The 27,258-nt window shown below is 46.6% G+C and overlaps 1 protein-coding gene across 1 annotated transcript in view; it reads right to left on the bottom strand.

The window, feature by feature from the left end:
- Positions 1-27,258, bottom strand: part of LOC113922350 (cationic amino acid transporter 3-like) — a 44,860-nt gene that overhangs the window by 5,089 nt on the left and 12,513 nt on the right. The window contains 1 exon segment of the mRNA XM_035729315.1: positions 17,856-17,957. Within this exon segment, the coding sequence (XP_035585208.1) occupies positions 17,856-17,957 (102 nt within the window).

Consider the following 27,258-nt stretch of genomic DNA (forward strand, 5'->3'; position numbering starts at 1 on the left):
GCCTTGAAATTCTAAGGACTCTAATTAGACACCCTCATACATGCTGGTGCTAAACTCTCTGGGGTGCTAGACTGACAGTGTTAGACCAAACATTGAAAAATGCAAGGCTTGGGGTCCTGGCTGGCTCAGTGGGTAGAGCCTCCAACTCTTGATCTGGGAGTTGTGAGTTCAAGCCCCGCTTTGGGCAGGGAGCCTACTTAAAAAAAAAAAATAGAGGTCGAAAAAGAAAAGAAAAATACAAGGCTCAAATACAATAATTATAATACTACCTTTGTCTACAGATGCTTCATCTTATTTCTAGAAGAGGCAGTGCTGGGTACAAAGTGGTAAGAGCAAAGAACATTATGTCAAAAATTTCAGATTTGAGCCCTGGCTCTTTCACTTAACTATATAAACTCAGGTAATTTACTCAATCTCTCTAAACCTCAGTTTCCTTGTCCTTAAGGAACTTTACTTCCTTTACTGGATCGATAAGAGAATTCAATGAGAAGACACAAACTATCACATGCTGCTGGTGGGAGTGTCACTGAGGCCACCATCTTGAAGCACAGTCTTAGTGGAATAAGAACACACACACCCTCCCACCCCACAATCCCTCTCCTAGGTACCTACCCCAAGGAAATTCTCCTTAGTCCATAAGGAGACCCATATGAGCACGTTCATCAGGAGACTGTTTGTGGTCACAAGAGGTTAGAAGCTATGCCAGCATTCTGTTACTAGATGAATTTGTAAGTAAAATGTGCTATACGCACACAATGAAGTAACAGCAGTCGGAAATAATAAAGTAGATTTACAGATAGCAACATGGGTAGATCTCAGAAACAATGTTACGGAGGAAAAGCAAAAGCAGGCTGAGGGGTATAGCACAATGCCATTTATACACATTTTAGGAACAGCCCCAAAATGCTGTATGTTTGTCAAGGATACACATATATCTGCTAAAAATGTCATGTCATTCCTCTGCTTAAAACCTTCCACTGGTGTCTCTTTTTTAGTCAGAGTAGAAGCCAAAGTCTGCATTTACAATGGCCTACAAAGTCCTACAGTATTTGCACTGACCAAGCTACATCTCAGCCTTCTGTTTCTCCCTCTTCCCATTCATTGTTCTCTAGCCACTGGCCTCTAACCATTCCGGCCTCCGAACATACCAGGCAAGATCCTACCTGAGGGCCTTTGTCCTTGCCGTCCCCTATAAATGGACCACTTCCACCCCAGATAGCCACGTGGTGGCTCCGTTAACTGCATTTGGTGAAACAGCACCTTTGTAGCAAGCCTTCCTTAATCACGCCATATAAAACTGCAGTCTGCTCCTGATCACCCACAACAGACCTTAATCCCCTGCTCTGCTTTTTTTTTTCCATAGCAGTTATCACTATTTAAGGTACTATCTGTTTTACTTATTTCTTTGTTCATGATTTGTCTCACTCCAACAGAATGTAAGCTCCACGAAAGCAGAACTTTTTTATTATTTTGCTCCTGGTTGCATTCCCCATAACTGCAACTGCGCCTGACAGAGTCGGCACTGTGCATTTGGTTGAATGGATGAGTGTAACTGCAACTGCGCCTGACACAGTCGGCACTGTGTATTTGGTTGAATGGATGAGTGTATCTAAATACACACATAGGGGCGCCTGGGTGGCGCAGTCAGTTAAGCGTCTGACTCTTGGTTTCGGCTCAGGTCAGGATCTCGGGGTTCTGGGATTGAGCCCCGCGTCAGGCTCTACACCTAGCACAGAGTCTGCTTGAGACTCTCTCCTTCTCCCTCTGCCCTTCCACCCTGTGTGCTCTCTCTCTAAAATAAATAAAATCTTCTTATAAATAAAAATAAATAGACACCTATAAAGCATGGATTGGAGGAGCGTTTGTTAAATACACTAAAGCAAGTGCCTCCCGTGAGGAGGGGAAATGAGAATAGAGATAAAGATGAAAGGAAAAAAGAAAATGCATTGAAAAGGGACCTGACAGGGGCGCCTGGGTGGCTCAGTCGGTTAAGCGTCTGCCTTCTGCTCAGGTCATGATCCCAGGGTCCTGGGATCAAGCCCTGCATCGGGCTCCTTGCTCCGCGGGAAGCCTGCTTCTCCCTCTCCCACTCCCCCTGCTTGTGTTCCCTCTCTTGCTGTCTCTCTCTGTCAAATAAGTCAATAAAATCTTAAAAAAAAGAAAAGGGACCTGACAGGAAGTGATGGTGCAAACACGCCACGACTGAGGGAGGGGACTGACCCCACTCCAAGCACTGCAGGTTCAACACAGGAATTACAGGAGATAAAGGACCTCCTACAGAGCCTGATAAATGGCAGACACTCAATAGATTTAAACTGAAGGGGATGCAGAATCCTACAATCATCAGGATGTGGAGTATACAAAGAAGAAATACCTGCTGGAAAGAGGGTGGAGAACAAGGGATTGGGGGGCTCCCCTCCTACTAGTTCCTTCTGAACCCATGTCCCTTTTCCCAACTCCTCTTTCTCCTTCAGCCCCCTCAACTGTCTCTGGAGGCTCCTGTAGTTGGCACTGAGGATGCTTTCACCACAGTTCTCTCTCTGGGGAACCGTCCTCAGCCACCCATCTCGCAACAAAGAGTACAACGGAGGTTCTTCACGTTTGTTGAATCACAGACTCCTCTGAGGTTGCTCACCTCAAAAAAAAAAAAAATGCCATACACTCTTCCCAAGTCCATCCATGGACCCTGAGCAAGAATCTCGGAGGAGGACCAACTGAATGGCAGGGTCACAGATGCTTTTGATAATTTCTTTTTCCCTCAAATCTCTTACGCAGGGTGGTCCTTGGGCTCTTCCCACTTTTACTGGAGATGAGTGAAAACGGGCCTACAGACAAAGTGGGAAGATACCAGAGAAGCAACCCAAAGAACAAAACACATGGGAATTAAATAATCATATTTTATGACTCCAACAGAAGCAGGCAGAACAAACAAATGAACAACCAAACTTATAGAGGAAAAAGCAAACTCATGATTGGGAATCCTGAGAAACTCTACCTGCAATCCAGCTTATAACCATACAGAGAAACATCACCCTCAAACGCCATGTTCAGAAATGCCCTTTTTCCATGCAATAATCTGCAATTATTCCAGTGGCTTGTATCAGTTCGGACTCTCTGACTGAGCTGTCAGAGCCCCATCGGGCCCATCACCTCCTTCCTAACTCAGCTCCTCCCATCCTGACTTACCCTTCCTGGGATGAGCCTTTGGCCTGAGTAAGCCCCCTGCCCTGCCAGGGATGCCCTCCTCACTGCTTTCTGTCCAGTCTTGACCCTCTAGCTCTTCTCAGCCCTATTCTACAGTCTTGCCCCACATCTAGGAAGCTTTTCCTAAGCCATCCTGACTGATGCCCCATCTCCAACCTTCCTCCCCTCCCCGCCCATCCTGGTGCTCAGCTGAAACGAATTCCCCCTCTCTGTCTGGTGGTGTCCTGGGTGTGGCACTTACATTCCTTTACAGTCTAGAAGCTTCCAGAGGGCAAGGTCAGGATCCATATACCTCCTCCTTCTGAGTTCCACACTCGCACCCCCAACCCTCAATCCCCAGGACAAGGACCTGCTCATAATTGTACGAAGCAACCAAAAGGGGCATTTAGGACAGAGGAGATGAATATATAGATGCATTGATGGACTCCTATATCTTGAGATTCCTAGAAGTAGGAGTTTTTTAAAATTTTTTCATTTTTTGGAGAGAAGGGGCCAAAGAGAGGTGGAAACAGGAGACTGGAACATGCACAATCATCTATTTCAAGAGCATTTCCTGAGGACATTTCCTAATGAGGGCCCTGGGCCTGTGAATCTCAGCTTAATTAGGAAACAGTCTCTCCCAAAGGAGGTGCTTGGCGCAGGGGAGGTACTTAAAGAAGCGCAGAGAGAGGCCAGGGAACATGAAGCCAGCTTGTATGAATTCCATAATGCCCCCAGCTCCCCCCCTCCTTCCCTCCCTCCTCCTCCCTGTGTTTCTCTCGGTCTCTGAGCTCATTCCAAACTCCAGAACAAAAGTTCCATCCCAAGTCGCCAGGAAGAACTCCTGTCAAATCCAACAATCCACCCACTAAATTGCAGGCTGTCTTGCTTTCCCAGCCAGCCCCACCCACTCTCCTCCATCCTAGAGGTCACTGTGTTCACTCCTCTGTCTCTGAGAAGGGTACTGCCCTCACTCTGGACCTTTCCTTTTCACAACATTTTTCTAAGGCAGTACGTTCCATTGGTTCCCGTGGTTGCGTGTTAACCCTCCTGCCAGTCAGGAAGTTGGCCTTGTGGCTCCGCCTGAATGGCTTCAAAGAGGGTTTGGATACCAGTTGCTTTGCTAGAAGTTTGGTAAAGACTTGAGAGGAAGGCTAATGAGGCTATTCAATAATTATTTTCAGGTGCTCAAAGTTTCAGAGATGGGGACTTTATTTTTTTTTTTAAGATTTTACTCATTTATTTAATTGACAAAGAGAGGGAACACAGTAGGGGGAGTGGGAGAGGGAGAAGCAGGCTTCCCGCCGAGCAGGGAGCCTGATGCGGGGCTTGATCCCAAGACCCTGGGATTATGACCTGAGCCAAAGGGCAGTCGCTTAACCAACTGAGCCACCCAGGCGCCCCGAGACGTGGACTTCAAATGCAACATCTCCTGAGATTATATCAATCTCTTTCTATCCAAGCACAGCTCCTTCCCTGATCCCAAATTATATATATTCTCTCATCCACCTTAAAATTTCCAGAGAATGAAAACTCCAGAGCCAATCAAACCAGTGGCTCCCAAATAAGCAAGTATAAAGTTTTCTGGATAGCTGAGCTTTCCAAGAGTTTCCAAAGTCCTCATTCAAGCAGCCCCGCAACTCTAGAAGGGGGCAGTCAGGAAAACAAGAGTAGAGGCTTTGAGTTCAGGCCAAGAGCTTGAAATAATAGCAAGTGTGATGTACATAGTACACCCATACTTCCACCGTGGCAACAGTTCAGAATATAGGCAAAAAAGTAAACAGAGTAAAAGCCACCATGAACGCTGGGGCCAAGTCTCATACCCAAGGGTAGGAGGAATTTGTTAACAAAGCCAAAGGAAAAATGGAGTCTTCCCATTTTCTCTTTCTGTTTGTGCCTTGTCTAGAAATGTGTGCGTGCGTGTGTGAGTGTGTGTACTTGTGGTCATTCCTTTATTCATTCAACAAATATACTGGTTCCCAATTATTCAGCACAGCTATAAGGCAAAGAAAAATACAAAAATCCCTCCACTCAAGTTGCTTACATTCCTGCAGGAGGAAGCAGACCGTAAACAAGTAATAAGAATATAGATTGTGTTGGATTTGTGATCAGTGCTACAGAGAAAGGTAACGCAAGAGGGGCACCTGGGTGGCTCCGTTGTTAGGCGTCTGCCTTCGGCTCAGGTCATGATCCCAGGGTCCTGGGATCGAGCCCTGCATCGGGCTCCCTGCTCAGCCTGAAGCCTGCTTCTCCCTCTCCCACTCCCCCTGCTTGTGTTCCCTCTCTTGCTGTGTCTCTCTCTGTCAAATAAATAAATAAAATCTTTAAAAAATAATAAAAAGAAAAGTAAAGCAAGAAAAGGCTAGGATGTTCTCATGGTGGGTGTTGTGATTTTAAGATGGGTGGTCCAAGACAACCTGACATGCACATTGTTGTATAACTGTCACCAGCATCCAGCTCTGGAACTTATTCATCTTCCTCAACTGAAACTCTGTACCCATTAAACTGTAACTCCCCATTTTTCCCTCCCCGCAACCCCTGGCAACCACCATCCGACTTTCTGTCTTTATGAATTTAACTACTCTAGGTACCTCACATAAGTGGAATCATAAAATATTGTCCTTTTGTGCCAGCTTCTTTCACTTAGCATGATGTCTTCAAGGTTCATCCATGTTGTAGCATGTATCAGAATGTCCTTCCTTTTTAAGGCAGAATAATATTCCATTGTATGTATATACCACATCTTGTTTATCCATTCATCCACTGATGGGCACGCGGGTTGTGCGGGTTGTGAATATGGGCGTACAAACATCTTTTTGAGTCCCTGCTTTCAATTCTGGGGGATATATACCCAGAAGTGTGATTCTTGGATCACATGATAATTGTATATTTAATTTTTTGAGAAATCACTGTGCTGTTTTCCACAACAGCTGCACCATTTTACACTCCCACCAGCAAAGCACAAGTGTCCCGATTTCTCGGCATCCTCACTAACACTTGTTACCTTCTGTTTCTTTAATAGCAGCCAATCCAACGGGTGTGAAATGGTACTTGGCTATTTTTGAGGCATAACAAGGAGGCTTGTGGGGCCAGGACAGAGTGAGTAGTGGGAAGCAGTAGGGGATGAGGTCAGAGAGAAAGGAGGAAGCCAGATCCTTCACGTAGGGTCTGAGAATCACTATGAGGATTTTGGCTTTTACTCTGGGTGTGATGGAAATCCTAGAAAAAGTGATAGTTTCATGTTGGCTACCGATTTACATGTTCTTTGGACTAAGCATTGGGTTCTCAAACTAAGGACAGGCCTCCTCCAGGGTTTGAAAACAAAACATGGAGACAAGTTTTGCAGAGACCTCAAGAGATGTCTGGTGCTTCTGACAACACAGGAAGGCTGAACAAGCTGTGTTCTTGCATCTGCCTCTCTCCCTAGATGGCAAAGAAGAGATGCCATACAGCCTCCCATGGGAGAATAATATGATGGATTGCTTTCACTGAAACTGTTCGTATTATGGATTATCTCTAGGCAAGATTCAATCACTTAAAAATCAAACAAGAGTCATTTTAGTATCATTCACTATTTTAGGTTATTCCCACCATTCCTGTAGAAAAGCTGACATGGAGATAAGGGGTGCTTTTTCTGGAACCTGGTGAAATACGTGTCTGCATAGACAGGGGTAGGTAGACTCTTAGAAAGGGGACAGGAACCATGTGACTCAGGCACTTGGAATCCTTGCAGAATTAAATAGATGAATCCAGTCCCAAGCCCCAGATGCCTCAGGAAGGACTGTCAGAAATGTCTGAGATGATCAGAGCTGGAGAGAGAAAGGGCCCCAAAGGGAAGCCTGAAAACACATTTCTGAGAGGCAAAGAGTACCTCTCATAACCTCACTTCCCCCGGGCGACAGGGATGAAAGCTTCTACATCAAAATGAGAAGTCCGAGGAGTTATAGATTTTCTCAACAATAAATAATCTGGAGAGAATGGCCGCCCAACCACCGTTTATAAATGTTAGAAAATACACACTTGTGTGTGTGGGTTGGGGAGGGAAATGGAGGGTAGAGAAGGAGAGAATTATGGGGTTGTCCCCACTGGGAAAGGAGGAGGGACAGAAATCAATTTTCACCATGGCATTCTTAGGATTCAAATGGGGGTTAAGGGAGAGAAGTACAGTAAAAGCTAGAAACCTGAATAACTAGAAACAGGCCATATACTCCTAGGTTCTGTGTGCTGTTTTTCTTTCCATCTGAGGAAAGAAAATTCATCCTCCTGTCTCAAGTAGTATGATCACCACACATCCCCCAGGGTAGAGACTCTACAGCTTGCTTCATGTCATAGTCCCCTGCTCATTTCCCTGCTCTGTGGGCTCATCACAGAGGTCTTAGGTTACCTTCAAGCCTTCAAACATGTATAATAAAAGTGGGACTAGGATAGAGAAGGCTGCTCTTCCTCCTCTCCTCAAGCAGAAAAATAATACACCTAAGTAGCAGGGAAAGTTTTAGGTCATTCATTCAGTCGTTCATTCAATAAATATTAAGCATCTTCTAAATGCCAGTCCTTGTGCTTGACCCTACAAACACAATGGGAAGGAAGACCTGTTCCCTGTCTACATGCCATTCATTGTCTTTAAGAATGTTCTTATATAGGGGCGCCTGGGTGGCTCAGTCAGTTAAGCGCCTGCCTTCTGCTCAAATCATGATCTCAGGGTCCTGGGATCGAGCCCTGCGTTGGGCTTTCTGCTCAGCAGGGGGTCTGCTTCTCCCTCTCACTCTCCCTTTGTGCTCTCTCTCTCTCTCTTTAAAAAATAAAATCTTTTAAAAAAAAGAATGTTCTTATATAATATTCCTGCCCAAAATGTGTAACCTGAATCTAATGATAAAAATGATCAGTCTACAAAACAATTTTCTATAGAGAGTTGACTTTCTATAAAACAACTGACCTATGACATTCAAGACTGTCAATGTCAGGAATGGCAGGCTGAAGAACTGTTGCAGATGAAAGGAGAATCAAGAGATACGACAATGAGATGTAATGCAGAACCCTGGATTGCACCTGGATCAGGGAGAAACATTCTACTATAAAAAAAAAAAATTGGACAATTAGTAAACTTTGAATATGGACCATATTTCATACACACATAAACACATACACACACACTGGAGAGAGCATGTAAATGTAGCAAAATATTAACAATCAATCCTGGTGAAAGATAAATGGGTGTAAATTATACTGTTCCTGCAACTTTCTATAAGTTTGATATTTTTCAAATGAAAAAGTTAGGAGGAAAACAAGAATGTCCCAGTAGTAAAGGTTATGGATTCTCATTCCCTGGATGACCTTTATAAACCAGCGTGCCATTGCTTTTGGTTGGAACAAAATCCTACCCAGAATGATCTAGCCCCGAATCAGGAACTTCAGATCAGAGGAGTGGGTGGGAAGAAAGAACTCCTTTGTCTTTGATTTACAACCAAAATTGTCAGCAAGCAAAAATGCCTGGAAAGAAACCACAACCTTGGCTCATGTTAGTACAGTTATAAAAACTACATACTGTTATTGTCATTTTGTGGGACTAACACAAATTAATAAATCAAGGCCCTAGGCTTGAACTCTACGAGGCATTGGGGAACATGTGCAGAGGCTGGAGGCAGAGAAAAATGGTATCTAGCAAATAGGGGGACCAGGTACATGTGCAAGAATTAGGGACACATGGAGGGAGGGGTGGAAGAGAACCAGAATTTGTTGAGCTGTAAGAAATGCGCATATGTTATTTCATTTAACAGCTCAATGAAATAAGTATTATTATTCCACTTTACAGACTGAAAGGTAAGACAACTGTCCTAAGCTCATACAGCCAGTAAAAATAAGACCTGGAATTTGAACTTGGTTCTTTGTTACTTCAAAGACCACGTTCTTTCTACTGTAGCAGCCTACCTCCACAAAAAGTCAAGAGTCTAGAGCATGGCCATTAAAGGAGTATTTGAGCCAGTTCTTATCTTTGAGCCCAGGTCATCCTCCGCTGATGTCTTCCCTTTCATCCCAAATAGATACTGATGGGCCAGAGCTAGAAGTAGAGGGATCATTAAATCTGACAGCTCCATCTAACCAATGTCCTGGTAAAATCCTAACCCAATCTGCGAAGCGGCTGGAGGGGGGCGGGGGGGGGGGGGCGGGGAGGCGGTGCCTGGCTGGCTCCTTCAGTAGAGCATCTGATTCTTGACTTCAGGGTCTTTAGTTCAAACCCCACATTGAATGTGGAGATTACTTAAAAAAAAAAAAAAAAGTAAAATCCTAACCCAATCTAGAGCCAAAATGTCTCCAGACTATATTTTTAGATGCCAAGGAAGATTCCAAAGCATCCTCATACCTATTCCAATAGTTCCCAAATATGATTTTATAGCTAATTATAATTCCTACCCACAACTTTAACCCATCTCTTTTTGCTTGGCTTTTAGTAGAAATATAAGATAATATGGGCGCCTGGGTGGCTCAGTTGGTTAAGCCACTGCCTTCGGCTCAGGTCATGATCCCGGAGTCCCGGGATCGAGTCCCGCATCGGACTCCCCCTTCTCTGTGGGGAGCCTGCTTCTCCCTCCGCCTCTGCCTGCCACTCCCCCTGCTTGTGCTCACTCTGTCTCTCTCTCTCTCTATGTCAAATAAATAAATAAAATATTTAAAAAAAAAGAAATATAAGATAATAGATCTCTAGATGCCAAATATGTCACCCACCTGAGATTTCTTTCATCATCCTATTCCTTCATCATCCTATTCTTTCATCATTCTACCCCAAATCTTTTCTATTGACTACCTCATTCTTGAGAAGAAGAAAAAAAAAAAATCCTCAGTGGGTCAGGAAGTGCTAGAGAAGGCAACGAAGGCTTCATTCTCATTGCATAAGGAAAATGGGGATGGGGAGCAGATATTTCTAAAAATGGTAGCGCAATAGCAGGAAGATGGTTGCAATTTCCCTGAAAACCTAAAAACCTCCAGCTTTGGCCTTCTCAAACCTCAGCCGTCACCCAAGGCTTCCAGATGTTGCTGGCACACACTGTTAAGAAACATCTGTCACAAAGGACAGACCCAGCTGGGACAAAGGAGAGTAGGAAGGCAGACGGTGCCAATTTAATGAGGATGGTTTAACAAAACATCTTTTTAAGTTTCCTAATTCACTTGGCCATTTGCTCCCCAGACTTGGCTGCCAATCAGGAGCAGACTGGGAATGTTCGCCAGAGAATGGCAATCCCCTCTTTATCCTTAACCCAGAAAAACCCAGTACCAGAAAAATGTCAGCTCTCCAGTCACTCCAAAATATGATTATCCCCTTCCAGATCTAAAACTTCATGATGATGCTGGGAAAAAGGACTTGAGCTCTGCCAGATTGATCATTCTGGTTTGAGTGTTGTTGACAACCAGAGACCTGACCCAGTAGAATATAAAAAATGAGGATTAGTGTTCCCCATTGTGACCCATGTCTCTGACCAGCTCCAAACTCACAGCATCTAGAGCATTGTTAATATTTATTAATCATCCATGGAAATAAGCACAAAGACCAATGGACATGAGGCATCAATACAGACCTCTCTGTCTATTCTTGGATCTCCTCATTATTTTTTAAGGTTATTAAGAAATATGGACTTGATGGGCGCCTGGGTGGCTCAGTTGGTTAAGCGACTGCCCTCGGCTCAGGTCATGATCCTGGAGTCCCGGGATCGAGTCCCACATCGGGCTCCCTGCTCAGCGGGGAGTCTGCTTCTCCCTCTGACCCTCCCCCTCTCATGCTCTCTCTCTCTTTCTCTCTCTCAAATAAATAAATAAATAAATAAAATCTTTAAAAAAAAGAAATATGGACTTGAGATAAGGAATAATGGGTATTCTGAACATGCTATTAGTATAAGAAGATCAGAAGAGAAGATAATGGATTGCCTTTCTATTTTAGTTTCAAAAAAAAGAAAACCCCAAATATGTCCAAAAACAAGAGCACTGACAAAGCAGCTTCTAAGGACCCTGACTTTATTCAGGGAAATTGCATAAAAATTTTTATTAAATCTAAGGAATTCCAACTGAAATCATTGGTTTCAGATATTTGGGGATCACCAACCTAGCCCTCAATTCAATTCAGCTGATATGAAGTCACTTAGACACTTGGCACCTTGTCCACACTAGACCTCCATCTAGTAGGTTCCTACAGCTTGCAAATAACTGCATATCCAGGGACAGCCTCCTGCCACACTTCCTGGTCTACGCCCCTGGTCCATAAAATTGGTAACTCTAAACAATGAGATCCTCTCAGCTCTCACTCAGATTCACCCAGCAGCCATCAGACAGTGCTGCCCTTCCCTGAAGCAGGATAAAGCCCTAAATCACATTCTTCCTGACTACTGCATTGCAGAAGATAACTGAAGTGTGAGTGCCCTCTACCCTCTTTCTGGAAAATGACACTTTCCTCAAGTCTTAAAAAGACTCTCTCTTCCTCTCTCTCTCTCCCTCCTTCCCTCCCTCTCCCCCAACTAGACCTGCAGTTTCCTGCTTTCTATTAAATCCAAACTTCTAAGATTGCATTTCGAAGGCTTTCTTTTCACTGTTCTTCTACCACTTACTCCTACTATTAACCTTTTTTGTGGCTCCTGCTTGAACAAGACAAATCTTTCCCCACACATGCACATCTTGCGGGCATTATCAGCCCTCATACAGACTGTCCCTCTCTGCCTAGAACACGCTCTTTCCAAACCCGTTCAACATGACCCTCCTTCTGGAAGCTTCTCTGGCCACACCTACAGATAGATATCTGAGCTCTCCAGTTTGTTCTCCTTGCCCCCTGCTCTCTCCTCATGAATATCCAGTGGGCATATCTCACTGGCCTAGAACTCTGCACTGGGAGAACACCCAGTTAGGGAAGAGGGCAGGAGTAGTAGCTGATGAGGTGGAGCCAAGGAGCAGAGTTCATGCCTGATGACACTTTCAGCTTGCCTTTTCTTCCCCAGCTGAAACCTGAGGTGTAAAGAGTTAACTGGCCACCACCAAGGAAATACCCCAGGCTCTACAGCCCAGTTTGGCAATGTCAATGATCTAAAATCAGAACAGAGACCCAAATCTCTCTCACTACAACAAAGTGAAAGTGCAATGGAAATAACCCAAACTGGTTGAGACCAACTGCATTATCTGTGACATTTATGATTTGCTCCAGTGTCATCCCCTTGATGTGCGACAACTGAACAGACAACACAGAGTTTATTACTTCTACTGCTTTACTTAATGTGGAAAATAAGTCACCTAATGCTTTGGCATTAGGCAACTCAGAGTGTAATAACTACATGTAAGTCTAACCTGCAGAAGGGGGGCAGTGGACAATAGTCAAACGACCAAATGGTGTGCAGAACAGGATTTCACTTGTTTCAGGAGAGGGAAGTATCCGTGAAATGCCCTCGTCTTGTAAGCTCCCTGAGAAAAGGATCTGCTGTTATTTGCTACCATTTTTCCTGTACTATCTGTAAATCACTACACAGATGGATTCTGTGGAGTTTGGGTTGGGTCTAAACTGAGAAATCGGATGGTTCCCTCAAGTAGAAACCACAAAAAGTTTCCAAGTGAGAAAGACTGGATTCAATATATTAAAGATCAGATTTCAACTAAGTGTAAATGAATACAAAGGCAAATTCCAAATCAGAAAATTCAGGCACCACAGTGATTCTTTGTGCAAAAGAATTCAAGCAAAAGCAACATTTTTCTTCCCCCTTAATTATTAACACCACCACTGTCACCCCCAAATCACCAGGCACTCATTTACATACTGCGCAAGACAATGATGGCAAACAGAGAACTCCTTCTGGAAACTTAAAATTAAGGGCATTTCCTGGATACTTCTCTCTCCTGAAGGAATACTTCCCCACCTGCCAAAATAAGTAAAAGATACATAAACTACGAACCAGAAAGGGTATTCCTAAGATCTTACTTTGTACTGTAAATCAGAAATGAACAAGCAAGGCGAGGACATGTCAAGACCCCAGATGGCTTCATAGTTGATGGAAAGTTAGAGTAGTAAGGATCTCATTTGGCTGTGTTGGCAAGACTAGGGAATATCTTTTGTGCACTGTGGGTCAGCCTGAGAAGTTTGCGTGGAAGAGGCGGCATTTACCCCATCTCAGCATTTGTATAACTGTTTCCCAGGAAAACATCAGTTCCAGCTACATCTTCAGCTTGAGCCATGATCCAATAGAGCCTCTTTCTGCCCTTCCTTCCATGCCCCCACCAAAAACACAAAACAAACTCCACCACACCTTGAACCAGTAAATCCAGTTTGACCAACTATACAGATCCAGTTAAATATTTGCTACAGATATTAATACAGATCTAGATACTAAAATATAATAATAATTCTCCGTCTTAGTCTGTGCAGAAAAGGAAAAGAGAGAGAAATCATTTCAGTGTTACTTCTGCCCTGGGGAAAGATAAGTAAAGTTCAGACAGTTTCCCTGAAAGGCTAGAAAGAAAGCTGAAGTAGGGACGCCTGGATGGCTCAGTTCCTTGGGCCTCTAACTCTTGGTTTCAGCTAGGGTCGTGGTCTCACGGTCCTGGGATCGGCCCCAACCCTGTGTCAGGCACTACGCTGGGCATGGAGCCTATTTGAGATTCTTTCTCTCCCTCTCCTGACCCTCCCCCACCATGCTAAAGCTGAAGTAACCAAATTCAGCTCATACTAAAGAAAATAAATATCCAAACTTATCTCCCAGGAGTCTTCTGAGAACAACAAATGACCTGATCACTTACCAAGCATTTTCCCACCTATGATCTTACTTTGTACTATATTCTGTTTGAATGTTACTTGTACGAATCCATTGTCCCCCTTTCTAAAATAAAAATTCCTGGGGCTCCTGGGTGGCTCAGTCAGTTAAGCATCTCAGTTTGACTCAGGTCATTATCTCAGGGTCCTGGGTTTGAGCCCTGCATCCAGGCTCCTCGATCAGTGGGGAATCTGCTTCTCCCTCTCCCTCTGCCCCTCCCCTCGCCCCCTCTCTCTCAAATAAATAAACAATAAAATCTTTTTTAAAAATTAAAAAATAAAATAAAAACTCCTAAGAAATTAATAAAATGGGGCACCTGAGTGGCTCAGTCGGTTAAGCATCTGACTGGCTCAGGTCATAATCTTGGGGTCCTGGAATCAAGCCCTGCATCTGGCTCCCCACTTAGCAAAGAGTCTGCTTATCCTTCTCCCTCTCCCTCTGCCCCTCCCCCCACTCATGCTCTGTCTCTCTCTCTCAACTGGATAAATAAAATCTTTTTTAAAAATTAATAGGGGCGCCTGGGTGGCTCAGTCAGTTGGGCATCTGCCTTCAGCTGGGGTTGTGATCCCAGGATCAAGCCCCAAGTCGGGCTCCCCGCTCAGCGGAGAGCCTGCTTCTCCTTCTCCCTCTGCTGCTCCCCCTGCTTGTGCTCTCTCTCTCTCTGTGTGTCAAATAAATAAGTAAAATCTTTAAAATTTTTTTAAATTAAAATTAAATTAAATAAATAGAAACTCCTTAGGGTAGAACATGCTTCGTGTTCTCTCAATGAGGCTAGAAACCCTAATTCTACAAGTAAATACTACTAGGTGCAACCAAGACTTGAACGTGAAGGCATCACAGCCCCCAAACTGTCGGGTCATTAGACCAAGAGGAAACACAGCCACCTCCTCCAACTTACCTACTTACCCTACCACCCCAGCACTACACCTCTCAAATCCCATCACGGTCTGGCAGAGGCTGAATTCCAAGTAGTGAAAACCCATCCTGATGCAGACTAACACACACCAGACCAACTGTATATAGACCAAGTCCAACCCCCCAAATGTAGACCAAAATCTATGTAGATGTAGACCAAAATATTTGTGCTTTCTTCCTTCAATATCTATGGAGAGTCCCTGATACATGCAGACACAACACTAGTTTCATTGCACCATTATTTGAGTAAACAATCCAATAGCCAGAGCTTCTCTAGAGGCCATATAGACTCCATATGATCTAGTATCATTCTGGGATGGTTGTGAACAAGGTGGCTTTTCTTAGTCCCTCTGGGATAACTTTTGAGAAAGTTCCTCGTTCATGTTTTGAACACACTTACAGGTTTGGTTTCAGTGAGAATCCAGTTTTGGAAATCCTTAACATTTCTATCACACCAAAACAAGATGATCAACTTGACAAATCAGAAAATCCTGAGCTTCTGCTTCTAGAGATCTTCAGAAACTAGATGGGCTACCAGGAAAAATCAGAATTAGATTTTCCAAACAGGAATCAGAAAGAGAGCTGGGGAGGGCACCTGAATGGTTCAGTCAGTTGCGCATCTGACTCTTGGTTTCACTCAGGTCATGATCTTGGAGTTGTGAGATCAAGCCCCACTTCTCCACTCTCAGCAGGGAGTCTTTTTGAGATTCTCTCTCTCTCCCTCTCGGTCTGCCCCTCCCCCCACTCACAAATCAATCAATCAATCTGAAACAAAGAAAAAGAAAGAGCTGGGGAAAGCCAGGAAGGGTGTAAAATTAAGGGATTAGAAAGTGATGTGATACGTTGATGTCAACAGTGAAAATCTATTTCCTCTCGTTCCCCCTATGATTTGCTACTCCCCTTTTCTCAATCCCAAATCCTGTCAGCCCAGAACATGTAATAAAAGTCCTCAGGAAAAAAACAATAGAAGGAAATCCATCTGCCTGCCCACCTTTTTTCCAAACTACAACTGTAAGGTAGGATGGCCTTTGTCTACAATGAGCACTGATCCACACTCATTTTGTCCCAAGAAGCCTTGCTAAACAGCTGTTTTTTCCCCCAAATCCTTCCTTTCCTTGTGAGCATAGATCTAGAAATCCATCCAGTGGTCCCATCTATCACTATACCCTGTCTCTACTTTTAGATTAACAGTTGTGAGTGGTCAGAGCCCATGTCTCCTTCTTCCATGTACCTCCTCCCAATATACACCCTCAGTAATACACTGAACACAACGTAGCTTAGGAAACGCCAACTATGTCTCTGGTTATCTTCCTTCATATCTTTAAATGTGTCTTCTGTCCTCCCATGTAAGTACTTGGCTGTCGTTTTCTCTCTGTCCTCTCTCACCAGACTTTGCTTGGCTGCACCCACAGCCTTAGGTAGCTGCTCCACACTGCCACCTGCTCCTTTGGAAAGTTAATTTGTTTTTTGTTTTGCTGTAGGAAAGACACCAGATCCTCTGAACCATATGAAAGTTGTATCATGCCTCAAAGTCCTGAGTTCTTATCCAAATACAGATCACTGTGACTTCTCCATCAAGACCCATCTGGGGGCACCTGGCTGGCTCAGTCGGTAGAGCATGAGACTCTTGATCTCAGAGTCATGAGTTGGAGCTCCACATTGACCTTAGAGATTACTTAAATCTGTAAAAATAATTTAAAATGTTGGGGGCGCCTGGGTGGCTCAGTTGGTTAAGCGACTGAGCCTTCGGCTCAGGTCATGATCCCAGAGTCCCGGGATCGAGTCCCACATCGGGCTCCCTGCTCAGCAGGGAGTCTGCTTCTCCCTCTGACCCTCTTCCCTCTCATGCTCTCTCTCATTCTCTCTCTCAAATAAATAAATAAAATCTTAAAAAAAAATAAATAAAATAAAATGTTAAAAAACAGGGGTGCCTGGGTGGCTCGGTAGATTAACCATCCAACTCTTGATTTCAACCCAGGTCATGATCTCAGGGTTGTGAGATGGAGCCTCGTGTCAGGCTCTGCACTGGGTGTGGAGCCTGCTTAAGATTCTCTCTCTCTCCCTCTCCCTCAGCCCCTACACCCCCCCTCTCCCTCTCTAAAAAAAATAAATAAATAAAATTTTTAAAAAGACCCATCTGCGTCACCCCAGCTCATGCATCATGATGTACAACGAAGAACCTCCACCACCCTTCCCCCAGTCTGCTTTGTGATTTCTGCAATAATAAAAGAAAAAAGGGACGAGGGTAAACCAAAAGAACATAATCCAAAAATCATTTTTTGTCACTTTGGAATATACTTGGTGAAGGAAATTGGGCTTTCCACATGATTTTGCTTAAACTAAGGTCAAAATGAGTCTGCCTTCTGGAGGCATATAATCTCTATCAATTGATAATGAGAGAAATTGCCCAAGAACTGCTAGAGGGCAAGAGAAAGACAACCTAGAAATCAACATTTGCCACATATAATCAATAAAACCGGTGTCATGCATGGGTAAGTGTTTTCTGGGCTTCTGGTGTCAAGGTACTGCCTACAGGGTACATGATGGGGGGCGCTGGGAGGAGTACAATTTAAGAACCTCAAGGGCCTTAGAAATTAAAGAGTTGCAAATATGTTTTGTGATAACAGCAAAATGCCTCTTGGAGACCTAGAAAGCCAGTCCTATTTCAGGCCTCTCCTCCAAGCCTTTATCAATCAATAAATATGCCTATCGTGTACATAAAATTGATAGATTCCAAGAGAGAGAGAACAGAGCCATCAAGTTTCAAGGTTTATTTAGCACTGGCTCATTCACAATATATTTGGGACCTCAGACAAGCATCCGTACAGTGTTTTAAAGACCACTAGGCAGCCACACCCCAGGGGAACTTGGTAATCTTTCCTCCTCCAGCCTGACCTGGCCTATACTCAATCCCCACCCCAGCTTTTTTTTAAATTAGATAAGAAAGGCAGGGAGATACGTTCAGCAGCTGTAAAAATAGATACCTACCTTGAGCCTGGAGGAAGAAGACCCACAAATCTTCTCTCCTTATGGTGGACCGCCTCATCAAACTGGACCTGCTATTCTTTGAAGTCCACACCAATGCCCTCCCTAAGAAGACAGGATACAGAGACTTTCAGAATCTCCAGTGAGGAACAAGGCAAAACATGAAGGAGGCAGCAGAGCCAGGTGGAAGATTTCTTAATTAATTCAAAGAATGGGTCTAAGCATACTATGTGCTAGGCCCTATGGGAAAGGCAAAGATGAAGAAAGCAAGCTCTGCACTAGTTCAGAAAGGAAAGACCCGGAAGAAGGCCATGGCAAAGAGGTGGGAAGGACACTGTAGGAGAAGCGCCAAGGAACAACCTCCCCTAACTCATTTTCCTCAGCAGAGCTGAGAACATTTCTGGTCTGGAGGAGGGCAGAGTGTAGGCCTCCAAATCACTCCGACCCCAGCAAACCTACCAGCCCTTCCCAAACTCGCAAGGCCTCTCTGGTCTGCACCCCACAACACAAAGTCTAGCTCTCACACCCTGAAATACCCTCTGCTCAAACACCACAGGGCTTCCACAACCAGTGGCACCCCAAGCCCCGCCTTCTTCCTCTCTGGCTGTCTGTTTTCTTTCCAACTCTAGAAACACGAGAAATCACTTACCCATGCGCTTTTTCTACCTCAAAGGAGAAAGACCTGAGAAGAAAGTGCAAGCTAAACCCGAGGAGAGGTAAGGAGCTTGGCCAAACAGTGTCAAAGATGTGGAGCAGGGCCCTCGGGGAGGCGGGGCCCTCGGGGAGGCGGGTTTGAGGGGGCTTTGGGAAGGGTGGGAAAGTGGGAAGGAAGTGGCTTAGCCCCATTCCAGGAGGAAAGCTGGAGATGGGCAAAGGAAGACTAGTGGGTCCCTTTCTGTGTGAGGAGGCAGAGTGAGGGCTTAAATGGGACGTTGTTTGAGACTGGGCAGCAAGATACAAATTTAGAAGTAAACACTCTTTCCAGGATCCTGTTCATGGAGGAGGTCCCAGTTGGCAGGAGAGTGTGCAGAGCCAGGAGGAGCCCAGCCTGTGGTAATTTAGGGGCCAGTCCCAGATCCAGCTAAAGAACCCACTCAGGAGTCCTTTAAACAAGGATAGAAGCACCCCCCTAACGACCTCACCCAGAATATACTACTAGGTTCTTCTGCCACCACCATCCAACCCCAACCCCTCACCCACATTCCGCATCCCTCCGGAAATAAAACTAAAAGGGAACTGGCATAAGTTCACCACGAGGGAGAGTCATTCAATGGTCATAGCATATTCTAACTAAATATGCATTGAGCATTGTGCTGGAGGAAATGAAGAAAAAGATACAGTCCCTACCTAGAGAGCTTCCTGCTCCAGACACTCAAAACGTAGGGTTTCGAAGACACCTGGGTGGCTCAGCCAGTTAGGCATCAGACTCTTGATTTCACTTCAGGTCATGATCTCAGGGTTGTGGGATCAGGCCCCATGTCGGGCTCTCCGCTTAGCACAGAGTGTGCTTATCCCTCTCTTTCTGCCCACCCCTCTCTAAAATAAATAAATTTTTTTAAGATCTTATTTATCTGTTTGACAGAGACACAGCGAGAGAGGGAACACAAGCAGGGGGAGCAGGAGAGGGAGAAGCAGGCTTCCCGCGGAGCCGGGAGCCCGATGCGGGGCTCGATCCCAGGACCCTGGGACCATGACCTGAGCCGCGAAGGCAGACGCTTAACGACTGAGCCACCCAGGCGCCCCTAAAATAAATAAATCTGTAAAAAAAAAAAAAGTAGGGTTTCCAAGACCCTGAAACAGTGACCAAAGGAAAGTGCCTCCTCCTTCCCACCAATCCTCTTCAGAGGTGAGAATTCTCAGAGATGGAGACGGTGCGGCCTACTTAGAGACCGAGGGCTGAACGCACAAGTGATGGGCCCAAAAAGCCATCGGTCTCAGGGAAAAGGGGCACCACTGACTTTACTTGATAGTGCTGAGATTCCTCTAAACCCCAGGGGAGAGGTGGAGGGAGGGGAAAGAAGGGTGGTGGCGGGACTGCAAAGGGATGGAGTCTATACTAACTATACTAAGACAGAGCATTGGAATTGGAGCAGAAAAGATGGCTTCAGATCTCAGAAAGAACCTCCAGCTGAGGAAAACCTACAAATTTCATTGACCCTGCCCTCACACATCTCCGTGAGGCATGGACCAAAGGCATTAACTGAGCACCTCCTTTGTTCCAGGCCCAATTCTGGGCAGCGAATGAGTGGCCCAGGCAAGACTCCAGAGCCAAAATTCCTAGAGGCAAAGAAGACAGGCAGGAATTGGAAGGATGACTGTAATGACAGAACAGTAGGGGAGGGGCACCTGGGTGTTTGATTTATGTCTGTTCCAACAGTCCTAGGCTGTCTTCCCCTGCCTCAAGCTGGGATTTTCCCAGATGTGCATCTGCTTCAGGGAAAGAAGGGCGGGTGCAGGGGGAGGGTCTCCATGTCCTTGCATCTGGTCCCAAGAGCTCTCCCTTCCCCTTTCTCCCTGTGCTATTCACTGCCTGCTGGGTAGAGGGTGGGAGGCTGGGGGAAATGCCAGGGCCCCCAGATAATCACCAGGTAATGAAAAGAACTGGCCCAGGGCTGGGGGGAATGCAGAGGACGCAGAGTTGGGGCAATAAATCTCTCCTGGAGGAGGGGGTAGAGAATAGGGGGACCTGGCAGTTGGAGCCCATCCAGGTGATTTCACACGAAGTATCTGAACCTTGAGGGGTGGGAGGAGGGAGGTGGTGAGGAGGCAGGGGTGTGAGCCAGAGACAGGGGAAGAGCTGAAAGAGACAGAGAGAGGAGAAGCAAGGGAGAGAGATAGAAAGGGGGGGGCAAGAGAGGGAACAGGGATGGGGGGGAGGCAGCAAAAGGAGAGAGACCAGAGGAGATGTGGATAGAGAAACTAAAAGGCACACACGGTGAACCTCATAAAGATGTGATGCGAAGAGAGACCCTCGGAGACTGAGGGAGGGACGCAGGGAGGGAGACAGGGAGAAGGAAGAGCTGATGGCAGACACAGCCCTGGAAAAACTCAGACCAAAACATATTTGGAGTCGGTGAGACAGACCGATAGAAAGACAGATCTGCCTGACAGAAATGAAGGTGAAGGAAGCAAAATAGGAACAAAGAAAACAGGGATGCAGTGAAGAGGGGGGAGGGAGCAAGACAAAGAGAGAGAAGGAGGCAAGTGTGGAGCAGGAGGAGGGAGCGAGGCCCGGGAGGAGGATATATATTTTCTTTATGATCCTCTTCAATCTCACTCGGCTCGCTGCTAAGCCGGTTCCCCTCTCAGGTGCTGCTTGGTGGTGGATGTGCCCAGAAAGCTGATAGGGTGAAGCTGCTGTCATGGCTGCCCCCAGGCTCTCCCAGGGACCTCTGCATGGATAGAAAAACTGCCTCCCTTGCCCTCTCCCCCAAAATGCTGCAATCAAAAGAGGCCTAAAGCTCAGCCCTAAATTTTTCAGATTAATGTATCCTGGCAGAGCCGGTGCACGGGAGAGTGGGGGCTGAGGAGAAAGAGAAAGCAGGTAAGAGAGGCACACAAGCTCTGGACAAAGTGTTGGGGACAGACTTTGGGTAGGGATCACTTGGAGAAGAGTGAGGACAGGTGAAGGACCGGGACTGTATCTGCACTGAGAGCTAAATAAGCACCGGGCAAAGTATAAGCCAAATAAGCTATTAGTGACTGTCCATTAATTTGGAATCAACAATATAGACACCTTCCGAGCAGTCACGATCATATGCCTTCAAGCAACACTCCACTAAAGGGCCCCCACAGATATACATATGAAACCCACAAAAGGAGATACTGAGGCAGAGAGTAGAGACCTTGAGGCCAGTGTACATGTGTGAATCTAGGTTTTAAGGGACCAGTGATGAAGCAACCAGCCAAGTTTCTGAAGACCTAAGACTTAGCATGGCAAGCTGGCCCCTGCCTTTTCCCCCAAACTTTCTTGGGGCTCTGCAAAGACTAGCTCCCCTAGCTCCCCTCAGGGCCAGGGGAGACCCTAAGAACATTAACTCAAGCAATCTAAAGGGAAAATGTTCTACCCACCCCCTTCCCTGCCAGTCACATATTAAGGTCCCAGAGGCCAGATGTCTGGTTATAGCTAGAGCCCAAGGAGTCTCTTTAGCAGCAAAAGAACCTTATCGGGGCACCTGGGTGGCTCAGTCAGTTAAGCGGTCAGCTCTTGATTTCGGCTTGGGTCATGATCTCAGGGTCCTGGGATCAAGTCCTGTGTCATTCTCTGCCCTCAGCACGGAATCTGCTTGTCTCTCTCCCTTTGTTCCTCCTCTCTTTCTCTCTCTCTCAAATAAATAAATCTTTTTTTAAAAAAAAAAGTGGGGGGGAAGAACCTTATCACAGCTGGTTTGGGCCTCCCAGAGGTAAGTTCAGAGGCTGCAGGACAAGAACTGAGGTCACCTACCTCTTCCTACACCCATTCCAAAGGGATATGGGTAGATGGCCACCAGGGAACCGGGTCAGAAGGACTCCACAAACCAGGGAAAGGGAGGACTCGATCCCCAGAATCCCTGACAACAGCTAGGTAGGTCAGTATATCTGGAACAGGGACCAAAGTTGGGCAGCCCAGGCTCCAGGCCAGTTGAAGGACCCCCTCCACCCCACGCCAAGGCAGCTCTATACCTGTTTCTTGGTTGGGTCACACAAAGCGGGCAACTAGGAGGCTCTGCAGTACCAGAGGGGAACGCTAGGGAGTGCTTGCCAACAGTCAGGCTCCGGAGAGGCAGGAGCCGGCTGACTTGTAGGAAGGCAATCGATCAGAGTCGCCCTGGCAACCGGACTGAGCCCGAGACAGACAGCACGTCGATAATGAAATCATCGTTAAATGACTTCAAGCCCTAATTAATAATCTGGGCCAACTGAGGCCATGCCTGACTGGGGTCGGGGGTAGGGGATGTCATTGTTGGGGGAGCATTGGAAGCTTCTGGACAATTAATCAATTAATCCACTCACTCAATAATTGGCTCCTTTGTCCTCTGCCATGCCCCCTCCCCCACCCATCCACCTCTGACTATGGAGAGAGTAAGATGAGATGTGGGGCTAATCATTTCCGAGGGCCACAGGCCCTCCCTCTCTCCTTTTTATCCACCTGTCTGTTTCCTGGACCAACTCACAAAAGCCTTCCACAAGGCTGGACTTCCTTGTGCTCTTCTACAAGACCCACCAAAGAGTGAATATTTTAGAGCCTGGAGCCCTAGCTGTCCAGATACCTCCCCATACCCCCCTACTCCTTCTCTTATTTCACCCCAGCCCACGTGCACATGCACACATAGACACATGAGCAACCCACAGCCCAACCTGACTGAGTAAAGAGCACCGAACTGAGAGTCATGGAAGTCAGGTAAATCCCAGTCACGCCAGCCCACCACTGGATATGTGACTTTGGGGTAGGTTATGTGCCCTCTCCAAGGCCTCAGTTTCCCCATCTGTTACCTGAGGAGACCCAACTCATAGCTATGATTCCTTCCTGTTCTGTCCTCTGTTATTCTAATCATGGGACCTGGATCATCTCCCGGTCCTCTCTACTCAGTTTCTTTACCTCAGGGAGGGAGGAGGGGGATTGGAAGGAATGCCAGGTACTGATTTATCAAGTGTCTCATCCCTAAGGAACTCACCTTGAGACCTGGAAAGGGGGGATGTCAGAAGAGTGATGGAGGGATGCTTCGCCCAGCCCATCCCCCACCTGCCCAGGCTTTCAGCCTGCCCACCCACCTTGCTTATTGCTCTCCACAACCCCCAGCAGGAAATGAAAAAGGTACAGGAAATTGCACTTTAAATCCCCCAGCTCCTGGCTCCCTCCATCAAGCCAGGGAGCTTGGGAGGGAACCTCACAGACCAGGCTTTCTGTTTGTAATTAGTAAGCAGTTTAGGAGGAGACAAGTCTCCCTGCAGAAAGACCCCCTCCCTCCAGAACAGCTAAGTGGGCTTATCAAAAAATGTGGTGTTGGGGGAGAGCATTTGGGTTTGGGGAGAAGGAACCAGAGGATCTTGAGAAATATAAAGAGAGTCGGTGAGACGCCTGGACTGGACAGGTGATAGCCTCCCTTCTGGAAGAGCTGATCAGAGCGCCACCTGCAGCAGGGCGAGAGGTGTGTGTAGACAAAGGGTGGGATGGGGAGAGACGGTAGAAAGAGAACCCTCCAGAGAGGTCCTGCAGAGAAGACCAGGAAGCAAAACCCACCAGATCCATCCCACCCCCATGGACACTTAGAAGTTTAATAAAGTTCAGAATATCCAGGGCTTACATGTAATTAAAACCAGGAGCCGGGTAATTACATTTCTTCTCCAAGTTCTACCCTTTACTCTCCTCCTCCCCCACGGACACACATCTTTTATGAAAGACATTGAACCAGATACTGGACTTTAGAAACTGCCTCCACTAAAGAGATGGGCTTAATTTCAGCAAAAGAAATTTAGAATACACTTTGGAAAGGACTTCCTTTCCTTAGAGCTAGGGTTGGTAAATGCTAGGACAAGAGAAACACACACACACACACACACACACACACACACACACACACACACACACACACACACACACACACACACACACACACACACACACACACACACACACACACACACACACACCCCAAACAGGAAAAAGAAAGCCCTCTCTTGACTGCCCTTTCTTTTCATGTGGGATGGACCTCCAGGTGATGTGCCCCACATCAGGGTAAAAATATAGTCTCGCTAAACATTAGGAAAATAATTTCCCTCTAACCCTTAGCTCCAGGAGGAAGATGACTGTTCCCCTCCCCCAGTCAAGGCAAACATTCTGAAGAAGGATTGACACAGCCTGGAGGGAAGAGCCCCATAAGCAGACAATTTGCTGTCCAGTTTCCTGTCCTGTCCCCCAAGGCCTCCCTCTTGTGTTTGAACCTCTCGCGGTCCATTCTTTGGACTCACCCTGTGAATCCAACCCTAGGGGGAAGGAAGGCATCCCAAGGAAGGAGGAGGCAGGGCCCTGTTCTCTGGGATGTGAGAAGAGAGACACAAGAGACAAGAAACCCTGGCAGAGAAAAATGCATATAAGTTAATAAAGTATAGCCAGATCCTTCAAGTGCTGAGGGACCTATAGACACAGAGATTGAGATATAAAGCAAGATCAGTGGGAAGGAAATGCCAGATTCAGAGGCTGGAGGCAGGTGGGTACAAAGAGCTTGGGAGACAAGAGGCTGATTTGCTGGGCTGGTCTCGCGAGAAGAAGCTGAGAAGATATCAAAGATGAGGATGAGGGTGTTTTAAAACGCCTAATACGGGGCGCCTGGGTGGCTCAGTTGGTTAAGCGACTGCCTTCAGCTCAGGTCATGATCCTGGAGTCCTGGGATCAAGTCCTGCATCGGGCTCCCGGCTCACCAGGGAGCTTGCTTCTCCCTCTGACCCTCTCCCCTCTCGTGCTGTTTCTCGCTCGCTCTCTAATAAATAAATAAATAAAATCTTCTTAAAAAAATAAAGCGCCTAATATATTTGGATTTATAAACCTTCACAACTGTACACAACTCTTTCACATAAATCTCATTTTATCCTCAATAACAAACTACAGAAGCAGGTGTTAGTACTGCTATTTTACAGATAAGGAGACTAAGGCACAGAGAGGTTCAGTAACTTGCCTCAAGTCACAGAGCCAGTAAGGGGCAGAGAGCAAAGAATCAAATGACTGCATTCTGGTGCCCCCTCCTGCAGGTTCTGTCCTGGGAAGCAGCCAGGCCTGGGGCCTATTTGTATAAGGGAGAAATCACTCCCCAGAGGGCAAAGACATGCCTCCTGATACCCTTTGCAACATATTCTGCCCAGGAGAGCTTTGCCAAGTTTAGGCCTCATCTGTGAAGTGGGGATGTAATATCTCACTGTCTGAAGATGAAAGACTAAGCCAGATCATTTACAGAAGATTTTTCTAGCTTTAAAACACATAATGCAGTCCATGGAAGGGCTAGGTAAAGAGGAGAGCCAGGATAAAAGTCTCAAAGCCTTCAATCTTCTCATGACCCCTCCCCATCCCCATCCCTGTCTCCCTCCCCCTCCTTCTGTCTACTGACCCCCAGAGGCCGCTTCCCCACATTTCATGGCCTGAGCAGCTGTCTCCACCCAGCCATGGCTCACTAGCCTATGAAATCCTGGCTCATTCATCCTCACAGGTATGAGGACACATCAAGGCCAGGGAAGTCAGCCCCCTTCCCAGCATCTTGCATCTTGCCTGCCCAGCCCCAGGTCACCGTGGAGCTATGACCCTGGCACATTTTACGTTGCTGCCCCACATCCCCACCACCGCTGCCACCCCCATCACATCCCACCCCTGAAGGGGTGGCCCTCTAGGTCATCTCCACCCAAGCTCTCTGGCCCTCTCTCCAGCAGACCCTGCCTCCTCCATCCCTCTGCCTCCCTAACACACATGCACACCTACACGCTTCCTCCTCATCTGTCTCCAAGGTTCATATTCCTCACCCCAAGATAATGCAAGAGCTCTGACTTATGTGATCCTCTCCTCTCCATGTTCCTGCTCCTTGCTAACTAGATAAGTACCATTCTCCTTGTCTCCTAGGAAACTTTCGAGACCTCTGTGTCTTCCTCCGTCTTCCCTCCTTTGGTCATTGCCAGTCTCCCAACATCCGAGTGATGGGGCCTGGTCCATTTGCCCTTGACCAATTCAGCTCATGAACATTTGCTGAGGGAGCGCCCAGAGCACTGTGCCTCTCTGTCTTGGCTGCCAGCCTCATCCTCCCGGCTGCCCGGGAGCTACTGCATGCAGGGCCCCTGCTCCTCCCTCTGGATCTCCCCTCGCTGCCCGGGACACATGGAGAGAGCAGAGTGTGTGACTCATTGATTCTGCTCCCTAGGAGAGTAAAGGGAACTGAGAAAGAAACCCAAGCAGCGAGACAGCATTCTGAGCCTCCACTGCCCTGTGAGGTTGTGCCAGGGAAATGACAGCTGGAAGGAATCCATGTCTAGTGGGGTAGTGCTTCCCTTTAGAAATTGCAGGGCACCTGTGTGTGTGTGTGTGTGTGTGTGTGTGTGTCACATGCATGGAAGGGACAGGAGGATGGAGATCTGAGGCTCTAGGAGTCCGGGTCCTGTCCGGAGGTGAGAGTTTTGGGGGAGCTGGACTCCCAGGCCCCCTGCAGCCTCCCAGCAGACACAGGCCCAGACAGCAGGGACAGAGGCAGCCATTGCTGCCACCGCAGGTTGGCCTTTGGGAATGCCTCCATCCTCCCTGGGTTTGAATTTGCTTCCTCCAGGGCACCAATTCACATGGTTTCCTGTGTTCAGTGGTTCAGTCCAATCCCCATCCTCCCTCTTGTCTACACTCACAGGCATTTCCTGGGTTCAGACCTTAGAGCATTTGTTAAGCTGAACCCTGTTAAATTCC

This window comes from Zalophus californianus, chromosome 9, assembly GCF_009762305.2.
Source record: "Zalophus californianus isolate mZalCal1 chromosome 9, mZalCal1.pri.v2, whole genome shotgun sequence".
Lineage (NCBI taxonomy): Eukaryota > Metazoa > Chordata > Mammalia > Carnivora > Otariidae > Zalophus > Zalophus californianus.